General features: G+C 47.1%; 1 protein-coding gene across 1 annotated transcript; it reads right to left on the bottom strand.

Annotated features, from left to right (window-relative positions):
* Positions 1–539: 539 nt before the first annotated feature.
* Positions 540–18180, bottom strand: LOC104373143 (D-beta-hydroxybutyrate dehydrogenase, mitochondrial). The gene is made up of 5 exons (XM_086618307.1): positions 18067–18180; positions 14185–14295; positions 7554–7695; positions 3158–3310; positions 540–1512 (listed from the first exon to the last, which is right to left on the bottom strand). The coding sequence occupies exons 1-5, from the start codon at positions 18178–18180 to the stop codon at positions 1031–1033; spliced, it is 1002 nt and encodes a 333-aa protein (XP_086474433.1). The 3' UTR covers positions 540–1030.
* Positions 18181–18186: the final 6 nt, after the last annotated feature.

The following is an 18186-nucleotide window of genomic DNA, read 5'->3' as shown; positions in this document are numbered from 1 at the left end:
TCACTGTTCAAGTGCAGAGAGGATGAAACCAAAAAACTGATTTGGGAAAGCAAGAGCAGCTCCCTCACCAGCAAGAGGGAGCCTAGCATGGGGCCGTGACATGAGGGGAGCAGGGGGATGGCTGGACAGTATCTGTACCACAGTCGGGTAGTTCAGGCACCAGTATCAGACAGCAGTACCTAACGTAGCAGTCAGAGGAGCCAAATTTATTTGCTACATCAGATTCAATCCTGTCTCACAAATCTCATCAGCAGTGGGTGGAGAGAGGTTGCAAGTCCCAGCATCCACAGGGACTGACAGAGCTGGCTCAGACCTCACTCATTATTAGAAAGGCTTTTCCCTGCCCAGCCTGTCTGCAGTCACTGGCTCTGGCAGCTCCTGGCCACAGTGCTGGGAGCGAAGAACCCTTCTTTGCAGAGATCTGACCCCCAGAGCTAGGTACCGTGGCTGTTCAGAGGCAGCGTTGCTGCTTTCCTGGAAAGAGCAGACAGCAGCAGAGCTTCCTAGCAGTATCATGAAAACAACAGAAGGCAGTGACTGACCCATTTCCAATCAAATGGAAAACTCTGCTTTTGTTTCCCATTTTAGTTTCTCCCTTTGAGATATCTCATAGCAACAGCTTTGCTCTGCTATTAGCAGCCTGTCCTTGTAAGGAAAAGCAAGAGCCCATTAATGAGCCAAATTTATCATTGGGGGAACTCTGCTGACCTAACTGCACTAGCCACATATTTGACCCATTATGTTAACCTTCTCCTGCCTCCTCCACAGTTAAAAGGAAAACACCTTTCAACTTTAATCAGGACAGCAGGGGATACAAAGAGCAAGAATTAGGAAAAAAAACAACCACCAACAAAAAAGCCATGCTGTTCTCAGCATCCCACAGCACAAGACCTGAAGCCACAACCCAAAGTGAAAGCACAAGCATCTAGAGGGGAGACGCATCAGCAAAGGGTGCAGGACAGCCCTGGCTCAGCCAGCTCTAACCTGTGGGTACGTATGAGCACTGGAAGGACGCCCGAAGGACGGCCATTTACAGGGTGGCTCCGGGGACGTAAAGCCAGTCGGCAATGGCAGTGGGCAAGTGAGTCATGACTTGCATCCTCACCCACCAGTAGGTCTCCATGGGATTGTAACGGTTGTTCGGGTGCGGGGAAGTGAGCGCATCGGTGATGTCATTCAAGACCAAAGACATATCTTTCAGGCCGCTGTTAATGAAGGACTTCATCAGAGCCACATGGCGGGTGAAATACTCCCTCCCATAGTCCTCCTGCACCGTGTCACTGGCTCCACTCCACAGCGCCTCAGCCTGCTTGTCGATGCCGTCTGCCGTCAGGATGCCCGTCGCCGCCACGAAGTTACTGGGCTCAATGAGGATGACTCTGACACCCCAGCGGTACATCTCCTGCCGAAGGCAGTCAGAGAAGGCTGCCACCCCAAACTTGGAAATGCAATAGCAGGAGCGAGACGGACTCACCATCCGTCCCAACATGCTTGTGACATTCACGACACGGCCTAGAGAGAAAAGAGCAGGGAGAGATGATGGGATGCAGAGGAAGCAGCCTGAACATCCCAGTAAAAAGGTGCTCTGTAGGATGATGCTGATTTTTAAAATCTAAATCTTGAAGAGGTATCCAAATCCCCTGTCAAGGAGCCTTTCTCTACTGACTCAAGCAAGGCTAGCCCCTGCTCTGACCTCCTCTGTGGATGGTACACATGCTTGCCTCTGTATTAAAAAGGATTTACAAAGCATACATTTCCCTCCTAATTTCCAAGTAGGGATGTACCCAGATCTTCTGAGGCTACTAGCTGTGTGCTAGTCACATCAGCGTGCCTGACTCCTGCATCTTGCTAAAGAAGCATTCAAGCTCCCAGCTAGCAGTGCTACGAGCTGGAAAGCACATACCACCATGTGACACCATAGAAGCGTTCTTGTTCTTTCTGTAAGCATGACAGCTCCTCTGCAGCCACTCTTCCTAACGCAGCTACACACTTCTAGACCTGAGCTGGATGGCAGAGAACCAGTGGAGGTTGCTCTGAACCTGCAGCGTGAGCAGCACAGCCTGGTCACCTAGCTAGCCGGCCACGAGTGCTATATGACTGGGAAAAACGGAAAGGAGACTTGATGTGCTGCTGCCTATGGGGCAGCGAAGAGCAATTGTCCTAACTGCTACCAGCAGCCCATGCCAGCCCGATTCCAGAGCTCTGGCAGCTTGTGTTAGATCATGCATTGCCCAGGGGCAGTGACAGCAGTGCTCACTCCTCTGTGGGTGGCTCTGTCCTTCCCCAAGACAAGATGTGTGCAATTATGGTTTCAGATGCACTTACAAACAGGCCCTTGAAATCTCACCAGCTATTTTTACAGAGAGGATTTTCACAGCCGTGGAGCATGACACCCTTTTGCATCTTGAAATTTTAGCTGAAAAACAAGTGGGTGGCTCTGCTCTCTCATTCCAGACCTAAGCGCAGCTTGGAGGGACTGTGAGAACCACCTGCTGACCTGATGGGTAAGCTACCTTTTGTAGTGAGATGGGGCTCATTTAGTGGGTATTTACTTTCTGGAAACATATCTGAGCAATCTTCTAAATATAACCCCTTTCTGTCCTCACAGAACACACAGCTGTGCCAGCATTCTCTCACATATGCTAAAAGAAGCTCTTCAGAGTTCTGCTCTGAACTCTTTTTTTATATAAACCAAAGACTTTCGCTAATACTGTTGTCTTGTAAGATATCTCAAATGCTGTTACTGACTATCCTTTATTGCACCACTACCGTGCTACAATAATCTGTGAAGTGAATAACATGAAGGGAGAAGATTCAGTTACTCAAGCACGAGCACAAGATTATCTTGTCTGGCCCCCAGTCACTTGTTCTAAAGGTGGGCCAGAGTCCTGTGTCGTATCTGCCAGCACCGCACAAAGGTCTCTGGAATCTTGGAATGTTTAAAATAGTACCTGCTGTGTAGGTGCCTGGCCTGTGCTACCAAATGCTTACACAGCATTTTGAACCCTGCTGCCTAGTTTGCCTGCACGCTTCAGACACCCTCCTTGGACCACACAGGCACTCCTCCAAGCACAGTCTGAGTCATGATTTTTAGGGACATCTCTTTGCTGCGCTGCAAAAGCTCTCTCTGAGCCTTGCCACACTGCCCAGCATGTACCTTTAGCTCTGCGAATGAGGGGCAAGAAAGCCTTTGTCACCCTCACGGTGCCCCACAGGTTGATCTCTGCCACGTTCCTGTAGTTGTCTAAACTTGAAAATTCCACCTCTCCGAAGGTCGAGACACCAGCATTGTTCACCAGGCCCCACAGACCTACCAACAAACACATGGTTAAAGAGTGAAATGAGGAATAGTGTCCTAGAGAAGCAGCTTTCCTTGTTTTTCAAAGTAACCCAACCCCTTGACAAAGAACTGGGCACTTTTGTTAAAAAAAAAAAAGAAAAAGTTGTAGAGTAAAAGCAAGGAGATGAAATACATTTTTGATATATCAGAAATGAAGCCAGTGGAGCTCGTTTAGAGCAGCAGGGAGACAGACGAGGTCACACAAGCATTGCCTCTCGGAATGTCTCCTCTAAGGCCAAGTTCTGTCCTGGGTCTTTGTACAGCTGGATCTGGCTGACCCTCTTTTATGCCTCCTGGGTTGTCTTCACTCAGTGACTTTATCACAGCTTTTGCAATTTGGAGGGGGTTGGACTTTCCCTCAATGAAAAAAAAAAAAGGAAGGAAAGCAAGTATCTTGGATTTCTAAATCCCCTTCACAACTCTGACTCACTGTTTTGGAGAGTGCATGGTATTGATCTGCAGGTTCATGGGCCAGTTACCAGCTGCTCTATTTTAGTCCAGGTATTTGGTTTGCCTCAATCCTAACTACAGCAGGACATGGCAAACTTACAACCAACTGTTAAAATGACTAGAATTCAAAATTGAACATCTTTTGTGCATGCAGTCCTGTCAAAATTAAACTGACTGCACTTACCAAGAGCTTCTGCACTGAGCCCTTTACATGTCCAGGACTTAGCAGGTCACTGAGGACTTGACCCTTCGAAGCGGAAACTATAGGAGTCCCAGTGGCAAACATTCGTAAGATTGAGTTTGTACTTTGTGAATTTGCTGAAGCACAGGACTATGCAGCCATAAACTGCAGGAGGAACAAAGAGAATAGCTGGAACAAGATAACAGAGTTGCTCCTCACTAGATGCCTTGCCATACACCATGGTTACTTTTCACTGTATAAGTGAAGCAGTTGGATTCGGGGCCCCTTTCTACTCCCTGACCTCCTTCTTACCACCAAGAACAAACACACGGGTAAGAAGGAGTCTTCATGTCCACGGAGTTCTGATACTGCTATCAAAAGCACCCATGTCATGGCACCCTGTTGATAAAACTTACCAGGCACTCTCTCAAATTTTTTGGGGCTGTTTGCCCCTCTTCTGCTCCGTGGCTTCCCTGCCCTTATGTATGAAAATATTTCAATAACTTCCAGCCTATATTTATGCATGGTCAGATAGTAACCATGTACTGCACTGAACACAGCCCTCTATGCAAACTGCAATGTTCTACCATTGCCAAATAAATACCAATGGAATTTATCGTTCTGATGCATTTAAAAACACCAGCATGCCCCTGTTAGACTGGCTTTCTGCTCTCGCACCAGGCCTAGTAACCCTGCCCCACTCCCAGCTAAGCTCGTTTTCCCTGAAGGCTGTTGATCAGCTGTGTATAGTGGACCAGAGAAAGTAATGTCCTACCCAGAGATAACAGTACATGAACCATTCTCTCATGGTCTGTCCCAGAATGGATTTGCCTATTTGCCTCTCATAGCTCCCACCATTCTCACGTTGCCCAGCTCTCACACGGCAATCCCAGCACCCCTTTTGCCCTGCACACCTGTCTCTGACAGACAGTGGTGAATATTGCTCCAGTTCATTGACCTGCAGCTCTATCCTCCTCCAGAATAACCCCTTCTCAATTCCCACCAGGCCACAACAGCCCCAGGGGCTGTTTGGGATAACAGCTAAATTGTGGCCTGCAGTAAAAGCCAAGAAAACATCTTGGTCACCTATCCTTACTTCTGTTTTTATTAATTCAATTTTCTAAATGCTGCAGTCAGGTAGTTCTACTCCTGCTCTGCCCAAGATCCTCTGCCAGTTGCTACTGCACTTACTCAAGCTGCCAGCTTTAATGGGTCAAGATAACTGAAATCCACACACCTAGCAGCCAGCAGAGCATCTCAGCCTGAATGGGGTTCCTTGTGCTGCTGCACAGCAGGCTCTAATCGCTAGCAGAAGGACCATGGAAACAGGGCACTGATGGTGTAATTTCATCAGTAACAAAAGCTACGCAGAGCAAATTTGGCAAAGACCACAAAGACTTACACCATCAGTCCCAAACTGACCTCTGCAGAGTATTCCTGATCCTAAATTTCTCTACAACGATTTCCAATTTCTTACGAGGTTTACGAGGGCTACGAGGTTAGATTCAGGGACATTCATGAAAACATGATTCACAATAGTTCATTCTTGGAATGCCATTGCTCACCAATCAGGTCACGTGACATACAGAACAAAGTGCTGATAGGTACCTGGTCACAGGGCTGTTTGCTGGACAGTGGTGTGTTTATTGAGCAGAGCCTTATCACTATTACTTCTTTAGTGTCAACAATACAGTAGGAACTGCATAAGACCGAAAACAAACAGGGCACTCCCATCAAAATGAGTTTAGCCTTATATACACAGCACAGTGAGAAGAAATAAATGTACAGCACAAGGACGATTCTGCACTGGCTCCTCTGGGGCCACACTCGGTGTGCCACAAGCACCTCTGTGCAAGACACCTCAGTCTCAACGGTCTCGATGTTCCAGTGCTTTTACTGAGCACTATTGATTAACAAACCCCAAACCTCAGTCACACTGATGAGCCTCAAAAGAAGCCTTTTCTGCTTTGCACACTGTGCTGCAGCAAACAACTACAGGATAAGGCTCTCAAGAGCAGGAAAAACTGGTTCAACTTGCTGATCAAGGATGCAAGACTTCTCTGTCCCTGCTGCACACAGGGTTTTGCACACTGCTGCATTTATAAAAGCAACAGAGCTGCTCCCTTACAAGCTTTCACTCGGTGGGAAATGGCTCTGTGGCACTGCTGCTGTTGCTGGGCTCTTCAGGAAAAGCTTGAGAAGCTGTGAAATGTGTGACAAAGGCTGGGTGATTGTGTAGGAAGAAAAATCATGCAGAGAGAACATGTGTGGGAACAGAGCTCGCATGTAACTCGGTCACATTTCATATGCTTGTTTTACAAGGAAGGGTGTGCTCGTGTAATTTGCATGAAGATTAGAGCTACTGTTATTTACTAGCTTTATACTTGCTGTGAACGAAGACAGCCCCATGGCAGTCTCATCCATGCCTCAAGAGGAGCAACCACCCTCCAGCCACATAACCCACAAGTCCTGGAGCCACAGATGTGAAAGCCACCCTCAGCCTGGGTCTACAGCTGGTGTCCAGCTTGCTCCTTGCACAGAGGCTGCAGAGAAACCCATGCGGGGCAAGAAACCTCACAGCCTCACCACATGGGAAGAGGTGAGGTGATGTCACACCAGGCTCTGGCTGTAAGCTCACATCCCATTGCCAAACCACTCATATGAGGAGCTGCCTGATATTCAACCCAGGAGCGAAGCCGTGTAGTGTGATACATTCACCCACCCCTTCCCCCAGGTACCTCTGCTCCACTCAAGCCCAGAGGCCAGTCCAAGGGTAGACATGGAGCACCCTGGCACTAGCTGCATCTTGAGCTGCCTGTGCTCCCTGGACTGGTCCTGCAACAAGCACTCTCCTGCCTTCCCAGCCTCATGCATATCTCCAAGGAGGAAGCATGCAGAAGGGACTCCCACCTCCTTTCACATGCTCCTACGGCCGGTAAGTTGGACACCCACTTTAGGTTGTGTGTGGATTAAGGTGGCCTATGCCAAGTAGCCCATCCTGGATCCTGTCTCACATCACTTTTGGGATGTTGCATGGCAAATCAAAAACATGCATTGACCTGGCTGAAGAATAATCCAGGTTTAGGGGCAGGTCAGTTTTGTGCTCTAGCTGAGCACTCAGTTACACAAACAAGTTGTACCAGAGCAGAGGGGACAGCAGTAAGCAGCCAAGGCCTGTCACCTTTTCACTAGCAGGATCACTACAGAAAGGTCTGTGGGAGCCAGGCTGCAGCAGGAGCACCAGGAAGGGATCAGGCTCTGCCCACCCTACGCCCTTCACAGTCACTGAGGGAGAGAGATGCAGGCTTTTGTGGGCTGGCTGCCACTCACCACTTTTTACAGCATGTAAGGTTAAGCCTCACCCTCTAGCCAGTCTTGGTCTCTTCCCATGTGAGCATCATATGGCAAGACAATTCTCCTCACTGACCTGGGTACAGCGCTGCCTGACTGCCAGCCACACAGTCACAGGCCTCCAGGCTTGTTAACCCTATTTTGGAGGTGCAGAGAGGGAACAACCTGGCCAGTGTACAGCCTGCTCCGTACGAAGGATTCTGTGCTGGAAATATGAAGATACACACATACCTTCCTCTGGCTCCTTCAGGGTCCTCTTCACAAAATCCACAGCCTGAGCTACCTCCCGGTCACTGCAGACATCCATCTGTAGCACTTGCATGCGATCTGACTTCATGTTCTTCAGCTCCCTGGCTCCATCTCCATTCTTGTCCTGCTCAGCAGAAAAGAAAGATGTCCCACTAAGACAGACAGGAACAGTAATGCGGCTTGGGGCCAGTTCACATGGACAGGAAACATTGAAAATGTACACAGAGGTGTAAACCTGGTGCACAATAGGCACGTGAGCCACATGAACTAGCCACACAGGCCCTATATCTGCATCAGTGACCCACTGCTCTGAAAGGCCACAAAGCCCCTGCTGTTAGCTCCTCGCATGAAGGGTTTCACATCCATAATGCTGTCAAATACTGCGCCAGCCTGGGATAACCGAGGGTGACTCTCCACCACCTCAGTCTCCATGCTCTGCAGGTAACATAGCAAACACTTGTACAGAAATCAGGGTCAGATTTTCCAGGCTTAAAAGCAAAAGGCTAATTAGGCACCGTACTCATTCCAAAATATTGTCTGGCTTCTAATGAAACAGTATTGTCAGACCACTTTGAAAGCAAGACAGCAGGGACACCTTTGGCATGCCCAACAGCAAATGGTCTGATGGTACAGGACACAGCAGGAAACATTTACAGCTGAACCTATATAATAATAGTATTTTGCTCTTACTACACAGCAGAACAGGATGCACAGGAATACATGCACAGTGGAGACCTGCCACACAATGACAAGATTACAGACACAAGGCATGAAAGGAGGAGATTCTGGCTGAGGAAGCAAGAACAAGTTTTTGGCTTTTTTTGTCTTTTTTTTACACTATAGGTAATAAGAATGTGATGGCTGTGCTTTCCTTTCTATCCTTTTCCTTTCTTTCCACGTTTTTTTTTCTCCCCTGCTGCTATCATTAGAGATTCTGTTACTACTATGTTTTTTTTTTTTGTTTAGTCAAACCTGAACATAGTTCAAATTCCAAATTTTACCTGGTCACTTCCAGAGAGGATTGCTGCCTAAGCCTTACAGCCTTGCTCGGGTGGTACACAACAAATAAAAGTCAGTAGAGCACAGATTAGCCATGCAGTCCCACAGCAGGCTTGAGATTTAATTCACCAAACTACACCCTGAATCACAGGCTCTGGCTCGTTAGGGAGGAAGAAGTTATGAATTGGTGAGTCACCACGCCTGGCTGCCACTCTTCCTTTAGCACTTGACACCAACCCCCACAGCGCAAGGGCAAGCAAGGCGAGCAGCCCTCCCACAGTCACCTGCTCAGCTGCTTCTGCAGCCAGGCTGATGTAAAAACCGTGTAACCACTTCGTTTTTCTATACATATCTCAGGCTACTTCATGAATATAGTATACAACATCTCACTTCCACCTTTAGTCCAGTGAACAATGACGTATAATGAAGGAAAAGAGCTGAAATGTCCATTTCAGTCTTGAGCAAGACAGAGTAGCTCTCTTAAAAATCAATATATAGTTACACCAGGGTTCTGACGACAGTAGGAATGAGGTTCTGGCCCTATGGCTGCATAGCATTTCACAACTGACTTATTTCCAGGTATCACAAAAACAGCAAATAAAGACTTTAAGCTTTCTAATTTCATCAAACACAGTGACATACTGTGTCTAGCCCTCTTATCTAGCCACAAAAAGAATCTCAAAAAGTGGCATTGCAAGTACTTAATAACATAGTCACCAAAATATTATATTCCCTTTGAAATAGGTGAGGGTTCTGTGATGCCTCACTGTACTTCTGGAAGATGCTCTTGCATCTCACTGAGTTATACAAAGAACTTTCAGCTACTCAACAGTGAATAAAGTAGAGCTAATTCAATTTGTAAAAAGAGAGATTTACTGTATCTCTACAGAAACAAAAACTTAGCTATATCTGTACTCAAGTGCCAGTTGTCATTTCAGAGCACTGAAAATACCTTTCCCTACATGTTTTTTAATCTTTCATAATGCTTATAAACAAAACAAGAAATATTTCTACTGTTTTCTGAGAAACAAAGTCATAGGCCAGCAACTTAAAAGTCCAGTATAAATGGTTTGTATTATTCATATTGAAATGAATTTTCCCCTATCACCAATACAACTCAATTTTCAAAGTTACCTTCTCAGCTAAAATTTACTCATTGTTGACAAAACATCCTGATTTTAGAAGCCTGACTTCAACATGCAGTATTAATTGGAACCACATTTTATAGTTGCAGACACCACCTCAGCCACTATTTAACTGTAAAACAAATTGCTTAACTCTTAGGTCTAGAAGATCTCTTCACAAATGAAGCAGCGTGTATTTTTATGGAAAGAAGTCAATATCATCTTATGTTCCGTGCCCTTCAGGGGCTGTAAGCACATTTCCTGATCAGATACTCATATGGTACTTCCTCCTTGTTTTTTAAATGGTAGATTTGCCAGCTGGGAAGATACCTGGCGCAGTTCCCATGGGAGCCGGCACGCTGTCCTCCCTGGCATGGCCTTTGTGGTCTTGGGACACACCAGCAGGAGCCATGCAGCAGTGTGAGCTGAGCAGGATCCCTGGGGGAGATCCTGGCAGCACTGGCCCAATTGCTCCTGCAAAATCTCTCCTCCTCCTTTTGCTGCCACTTATTTGTTTGATATTTCTGCTCTTGGAGAACCTCTCAGCTTTCCCTTTCCAGTTTCATCAGAGCTGAAAGCAGCCCTGCTCCAGCCCAGCCTGCTGCCCAAGTACTCTCCAGAGAGGCCTCAGTGGGATGTTCTCGTTTCCTCCCGGCTATCTCATTTCCCCCTGTTATCCAGCCCTCACAGTCCTGCGTGGTTCTGGCTGCCCACCCCACCCTCCGCCTAGCAGGGGCTGCTCCTGGGCGCAGAGCCCAACAGCCACACAAGCCCTCTCCACTCAGCAGAAGAGCCTTGCTCCACCTTTCAGCTGCCCCACCTTCCCCTCACCTTCTCCTGCTCTGGTTCAGAGGGTCCCAATGCAGCTGGTACTGAGGGACAGGCAGATCACACAAGGGCTTGTTAGCAGAGAGCCCTCCTGTAACGGACTGTGCCACGGCCTTTTCTCAGGGAAGCTTGTGGGATTCAGGATTAGGTCCTGGCAAGCATTTGGGCACCCACAGCGACATGTCAGTATAAATCAGGAAGCCACAAACATAATGCTGAACACTTGTGGATCCAGCCAGCTCGCTCCATCTGCGTCAGTTCCCCCCTCACCCTGCTGATGCCTATCCACCCGCTCCCTTCCTGTGTTTCCTAGGCAGAACACCTTGTATTTGTCATTAATGGTTTCCACTTAATTAATTTCAGACTCCATCTGATCTATCAGGATCACTTTGAACCCTATTCCCTGAAGGACCTGCAATCTGCCCTGCTTGGTACCATGCATGTTTCTTTCCAAGTGAACTCTCTATTCCAGAGGGCACTTCCAAGAAAATTTTCCTGGGACTGAACAGCAGTCACAGGCTCAGAGCGTAAGTTTGCTCATGAGACTATCATGAGGCACTGTGTCAAAACCCTTATTCAGGATACATTTATTCCTTCCGCTTTAACCTCTCTGCTGCTTAGCCAGAATGAGATTAGACTGACACAGCACAGTCAGGTCCCAATGAGTTTATATAGACAGTGTATATCAGACTGATCTAAACATTTCTAAAATTAACAGTTTAGTGTGTTGCTACTTCATCTAGCACACTGACGGTGAGCTGCCTGGTTGGCAGTTCCAGAGGCGTCTCTCCTTTGGGAAGTACAGTATCTGACTTATTCCAGCCTTCTGGAAATCCCCTGGCCTCCAGGTGTTCCTGGAAATACCACCTATGGGGCAGAAATCACAACGGCTCATCCTTTAAATACTCTTCAGTACATTTTGTCAGGCCTGGTGAACTTGAACACATCCATTTATGTAAACATTCTCTGTTCCTTCCCTTTCCTTGCCTGCAGTCCTCACGAAAACTGCTGGCAGTAGGCATCTGAAAACAATTTATCCTTTTTTCAGCAAAATTAAAGAAAACAAGACAATGATTATGTCAACTTTTCCTGTACTTTCTACTTTGCAGGTTATTTTGTAAACAATTTCTGTGCATTTTTCCATCTTAATGGTAATATATCAACAGAAACTTTCTCTGTGGCCTTGTCCTTGCTAAATGAAATCCCTTTTGCACTTGGTCCTCTCCAGTTCTATCCCAGCCTGCTTGCGGTATTCTTGTTATTCCTGTAGCTTTATTTTTGACTGTCTGATTATTAAAAAGCTCCTGAAACACCTGACAATGTACCATCTTGTATTTAATGCAAGAGCTTTCTGTGGTGGTCAGTGTATCAGGGATCCTTTAATTCTCAGTATAAAGCCATGCAAGTAGGTGATGATTGAGTTAACTATGTGTGAACTAATAGCCTGGCATCTGCTCTACAACTGCCCCCATACCTGCTCTGACCCTGCAATGAACCTACAGCAGCTCACTCTTCTCCCATGACAGGGTAAGCTTTCCTGCACTTGTCATGAGCAGTTACACACACACTGCCAGTTACCATGGGGCAGCTGCATCTTTAGCCACACTGCACACGCGCTCCTTCACTCATTAGCAGTATCACTCATATGCTCATACCTTGGTCTTCACAAGTCATCTGACCTACCAGCTCCCTGCCTTCATTGATGTTTCCTGCTCCTTCTGCATCCATCATCCTTTTCTGCAGGCCCTATATGCTTCCTTTCCTTGAAGCAGTCAGCTCCAGATTAATAACCATTTTAATCCCAAGTGCATTCTACCATTAGATTTTCAGGAAGCTCCTGCTCACTAAATTTTAAATTCCTAGGCTGTTAGCTCCCTCCACCAACACAACGTTGTTCCATGAGGATCCTGGCTGTCCCTAGAACCATAGAAAGCATTTGGCTGTATTACTTTTGTAACAGCTATCCAGATAGCTGTGTAACCACCAGGCCCTGACCCTCAGATGCACCTAACATCATTAACGTTTCAGGGAAAAAAAAACACACCCACAAGTGAAATCCTAGGGCACTGAGTCCAGGTCTTCTGAAAACTTACTAATACAGAAAACAAGAAAAATCACATTCTCCTACTCTACCCCTTCAGGTTCAAGTGCTCAGTCAATCTCCTGAAAGTCATCTGCAAATCAACTACAATTGCTGATCCATCTTCTACTTCCACACAGAATATAAGTACTGAACCACAAAGGTTTTGGCTCTGAGCAAGAAGTTGCCAGGCCAGATCAGAGGGGGTGCTGAGAGCTGTGCAGCCATTCTGGGACAGGTAATAATCTGTGATCAAGAAGTAACATTTTTTTTCATCAATAAAACAAGCCAGTAGGGCTCACTTTGGGATCATTTCTTTTCTTTACGTGGCTTCAAACAGAGCCTGGCCCTCTCTGCTCCACACTAGCGTGCTGCCTTCTGAACAGCCCTCTCAGATCACCCTACTTCTCTCCTTTTGGTTCCCTACACCTGCTACTAGCCAAAGTGAGCGCCTGACTTGCTATCACCACAGACACTAGCATCCCAAAGCAGTGTATGACATGATTACTGAAAGATTTACAGAGCCTCCACATGGAAATTTCCAAATAGTGGCAATTTTCCAACAGGACTGTCTTGCTCTCAAGTTACACAATACGTCAGCTGATAATAACTTTCCCTTCTGGTGTGGTGGAAGAACATAACCTCCGCTGAGATCACACAGGTAACAAGGGACACCTTTTTTTGTTCTTACCGTCCACACTACCCAAGAGTCTGTGGTAGTCACTCCCTGAGCACCTGTGCTGAAACAGCCATCTTCAGATGGAGAACCAAGAGGGAATGAACAATTTTGAACAATTCAAATCAGAAATTACATGAGTTTTGACTATCAAAACAGCAAAAAAAGCATAGTAAGGGTAAAACCCCAGCAGAGACGGAAGTGGAGCTGGCCCAGTTTATAAAGAGGATTACACAACACAGCTACCTGCAAGAGCAGGGACTGGGATGATGGGTCTGCAACTCCTTCTGATTCAGTGTGCCTAAACTGATCTCTTACAAGTGATGCCATCTGATAAACAGAGGTGACAGAGAGTGAGACCTACAAATATCAGAAAGGTATGGAAATTTGTTTATTCAGCTATCCAGAAACTGAATAGCTTCTACACAAAATGTAGAAGCACAGTTAGAAAACACTTTGGAAATAGACCCTGAACAAGGCAAGAGAGGCAGCTTGGACATGAGTTTGAGGACAGTGTCCCCAAAGGAAAGTGACAGAATGAAAGACAGCAACAGAGATGCCAGAATAGACAGAAAGCCATAGTGCCATAGCAATCTTGGACTATCAGATTTATTGAGCGTGTTGCAGTGCTGCTGAGAGGCTCCCAGCAGTGAACAGTGCCCTACTGTGCGAGCTACTGCACAGACAGGCAGCAGACAGACAGTCCCTGTCCTAAAGAGCTCAGAATTACAGGAACAACAAGATGCAACAGGCAGATGAAGCAATGGAAGATGTAACGATCCCTGCCCACTGCATTTCCCCCAGGTCTTGGTCTAGGGTAAACAGAGGCTGTAGATGAAGACGCTGTCACTTGAGAAGCATTTTTCCTCCAATCAGAGAAGAATTTTTATCAATATTGCTACTCACCACGAGCAAGCATCCAGCAAAAACAGTAAATCCCTTTGCGTGAAGCTGTTTTGCCAAGGCATGTCCAAAACCTTTGTCACAGCCTGTTATTAGTACCGCCTTCCCTTCGGCCTGTGTGGGGAAAGACAGTAACAGATATCAGATACCACAACGCTGCAGGCACCACCAGCACTGAGCAACACAGCACAGAGGAGCAGCTTGCAGCCCTGCAGCCAGCGTTTAGGACATGCAATTCCAGCTGTAAGCCACAGTGGGTATATACCTGTCTGCACACTAACATGACTGCAATCTAAACCCAACAGTTTCAGTGGAGCTTCTGCTGGGTCAGCCAGTGTAAATGAGATTACAAGATTCCTGTGCAGGAACATAACCAGCTCCCAATTACTGTGAAACCCTGAATTTATTCAATTGCTGGTCTGTAACGATTTGTGTTGCCTTGATACTCAAGTTAGAACAGTAGCTCTTTCTTTCAACTATCAGCAGCCAAAACAGAACACAAATTTCAAAAGACGTTAATGATCTACCAGTTCACGGGCTTTGTAAGAAAGAGCAGCAATGTACATGACAGTACATCACCTGCTTAAACGGCACAGCAGCTCTTGACTGCCGTGACTCTCCACTGTCTGTTCCCCACCTACTCCCACTCTATGCAGTACTTTCCATGTACTTTAGCATGCAGGAATGTCACTGCAGGTTAGAGTTTCCTCCTGAAACACTGCAGTCTTAACAGGAACAACTTATCAAATCCTACAGTTCTCTCTTACATTATTATTATCTTTTGACTGATGGATAAATTGAGAGAGAAGATTTGATACTCCATCTGGTATGATGCAACAGGCTTGTGATGCATCTGAAAACAGAATCCCAAATCTCAAAGAAAATCCCATTCTGAAACACTGCACCTTCACACTCTTTCTTTGCTTGAAAGCCTTGTCTCCCTGCTCTCCTCACCACAGCTGCGGAGCAATAAACTCACAAAGCTTAGTCCAACTTGCAGGCACCCAGCTTCAGTGTCACACACTGCTCCAAACTGAAATCGTATCTGTGAGGCAATAACGTGATACAGTAAAAAAGATCTAGAGCATGCAATAAGGAAGTGAGGTAGTGCTTCCAGCTCTGTGGAGGTATCCACAACTAATATTCCTTGTTAGTGTATTAACAACAGCTGGAATATGAATATTCATATTTTTTGCTACTTGCACATGAATCGCACCAGCTTGTCCAGCCACTTTTTCAGACAGAAATGGGGCAATCACCAGTACTCTCTGATCTCGTTTTGCTGACATGCGTGGTAGTGAAGTGGTAATAAGGAATAATTGCAGGGAGATAGCAATCAGAGCATTATTGTACAAACTCAAGACGTGCAGAGTACAATATGCTACACCCTGTCCTGTATCTCATGTTGAAGCTATTGCTTTCAAAGGGGAGTCATGACCTGAAGTTGAAATGAGAACAGATCAGAAGTCTACATTGCATTTATCATAAAAACACTCACATTAACACTGATTCCTACACTCAGACAAAGAGCACCCAGCTACAGGCCAGCTCTACTAAAGCTCCAAAGGTAGCTAAAGCTACACACGGTAAGTGAGAATTAAACATAATACTCTCAGTCTTAATCTAATTTACAGTGACACAGCTCCAAGAGAGATGAGCATTAAGTATGAACCAGACCACAGAATTTGCCAAGGTTATCACCCATGTTAATTCAGCAGCCTGACCCTTACAGAATAAATGATTTGACTTTTTCTCCGCCTCACTTCTGTGGAATCCTTTCCTCCAAATCCTGAAGACAGAGCTTTCCAAAAGGGCAGCAACTGAGCAGGAGACAAGAAGTTGTGATCGCATTCATGAGTCCAGGACAGGCAAACAGAGATGATACCCAATCCTCAGCCATCATTAGCTCCCTCATCAGCCGGTCTAATAAGGACAGAGCTCAGCTGCAGGAAATAAAAGCAAATGGTTGGGCTGTGTTCCTGTGTACATTTAGTTTTAGCTCTCAGCAGCTGGTTTGCTTTCTCAGGTTAAAAAAAACCCAACCAATCAACCAACCACCAAAATGTACACAAAAAGGAGGAGGTTTAAAAATCCTCTCAGCTGTCTATAATGAAAAAAGTGAGGGATGACTCACAGTATGAGAAAGTTCCTGTGATTATTTGTTAATTACTTGCTATTACCCTAATTGCTGGTAATAAAACACGTGACTACAGCAGCATGGCTCACAACAGACAGAGGCCCCGGCAGCACTAACAGGCGTGCGATCTACTAGATCTCACATCTGTAGGTGCCCCTGTCTTTGTGCCATGTCTGATGGACAGAGAGCTCTCAGGGATGAAAGCAGGGAGCAACACCATTCCCAGTCAAAAAGATCTTATCTCCGAAAAAACTCTGAACATGGAAAATCCCGATCATCCTTATCTTTCAACAGCCCCAAGATAAGGCCTAATGGGCCTCATTCCTGGAGTTTGATAAGGTCAGACTGCAGCTTCCAGTTTGACACAGTGCTGAAACAGGCAGACAGGACTAGCTACCACCTCTCTAGCAGGCACCACAGTGACCTTGATCAGGGTTTTGAGAACTTCAGGTGCCTCACTCACTAATGGTCACACGGCGCTCTAGGGAAATACTGCACAGGAGACAGCACTTGCGTACAGTGCTGCCAGGGCACCTGAGCCCTGCTAGGAGCACAGAGTAACTTCTCATACTGGAGGTGCTGGTGTGGCATCTGGGCAAGGTAAAACTGTCTATATCCATGCTGTATGAGACACAGTTCAAACAGCCCCAGTGAGGCAGCTGGATTTTAACCTGCAACCAGCTCAGCTGCACACACCTTACCAGCTTTTCTTACTGGAATATTATCACTTTGTTAAACACTAGAACTTATTTCACTCATGCAGGTGATCTGTCAAAACTATATGCGTTTATTACCAAAGACACTAAGGAAAGCAAAGCTACTTCATCAGCCTCAGTCTCTCTGGACAATGTGGGAACCCATCATGCTTGCCTGGACTTCATCGTCTTCCACTGTGTCACTTGTTTTCTAGATCCTGTTCCCTTTGATGCCCTCCCCTGTTACCATATTAATTTGAAGATGAGAGCAGTTAAACAGTAAACTTCTCTTGTTCCTTATTTCCAGAGTTAGGAAGTTGAGGTCTTCAATCCCAGGAAAAGGAACTGAAAACATTCACCAAAGGGAAGGTATTTTCTCCAGTGTGACAGGGATGGGGACTGTCAGAGGACAGAATGGACGGAAGAAGAGCAAAGGAGGAGGCTGCAAACAGGCAAAAGCTGTTATATGGCCATTTCAGAGAGGCAGGACCGAGCTGGAGGCTCTGGAGCAAAATCATGCTCACTGGGAGGTTCCTCCTGGTGCCTGCAGGAAGGTGGTCTGGAGCATAAGCAAGAGCTAACCAACCCCAACCCAGCAAAGAACCCCAGACGTTTTGTTATCTTAAAAAAACTATAAAAGCAGGCCGGTTAAGCAATTCTGCTCCACTCACGGGGCTTTTTTCTCTCCCTTACGTTCACTTCCAAATGCAGAGTACTGGAACAAGATCCACGCGCCCACCGTTTCACGAGCCCTGTGAAGTACCGCGGGCCCCGGCAGCAGCGGGGGGGTCAGCGCAGCAGCAGGCGGCCGCACCGCGGCCCCGGCCCCGCGCCGGGACGGGCCGGCAGCCAGCCCGGGGCTCCCCGCAGCCTGGCAGTGTCCCGGCTTGCCTACAGCTGCCACCGCTGCGACGCCTCAGTCCCAGCCCAGTTAACCTGCAGCCGGCAGCAGAGGCGGGCCCGAAGGCGCGGCGCCATTTTGGGCCCCGGGAGCCCCCCCCGGCGAGTCCCGGAAGGGGCCTAAGCCCCCCGGCCCCTCGCCGCGGTACTCACGGGCAGGGCGCGCCGGGCCCGCCGCGGCAGGAGGAGGAGGAGGAGGCACCGCCCGCCGCCGGCCAGCAGCACCGCGGCGCCCAACGCCAGCAGCAGCACCGAGGCGCTCCGCATGGCCGC

This window comes from Tauraco erythrolophus, chromosome 11 (genome assembly GCF_009769465.1).
Source record: "Tauraco erythrolophus isolate bTauEry1 chromosome 11, bTauEry1.pri, whole genome shotgun sequence".
NCBI classification, from domain to species: domain Eukaryota; kingdom Metazoa; phylum Chordata; class Aves; order Musophagiformes; family Musophagidae; genus Tauraco; species Tauraco erythrolophus.
Note: the sequence above shows the minus strand (reverse complement) of the source record. Positions and strands in the feature narration are given on the sequence as shown.

Bases quoted from the DNA above. Each gene is read 5' to 3' on its own strand.
- LOC104373143 (XM_086618307.1), bottom strand. From the start codon at position 18,180: ATGCGGAGCGCCTCGGTGCTGCTGCTGGCGTTGGGCGCCGCGGTGCTG. The intron at 14,296-18,066 runs GTGAGTACCGCG...TTCCCCACACAG, and splicing joins GGGCCCGGCGCGCCCTGCCC to GCCGAAGGGAAGGCGGTACT. The intron at 1,513-3,157 runs GTACATGCTGGG...TTTTCTCTCTAG, and splicing joins CCTCATTCGCAGAGCTAAAG to GCCGTGTCGTGAATGTCACA.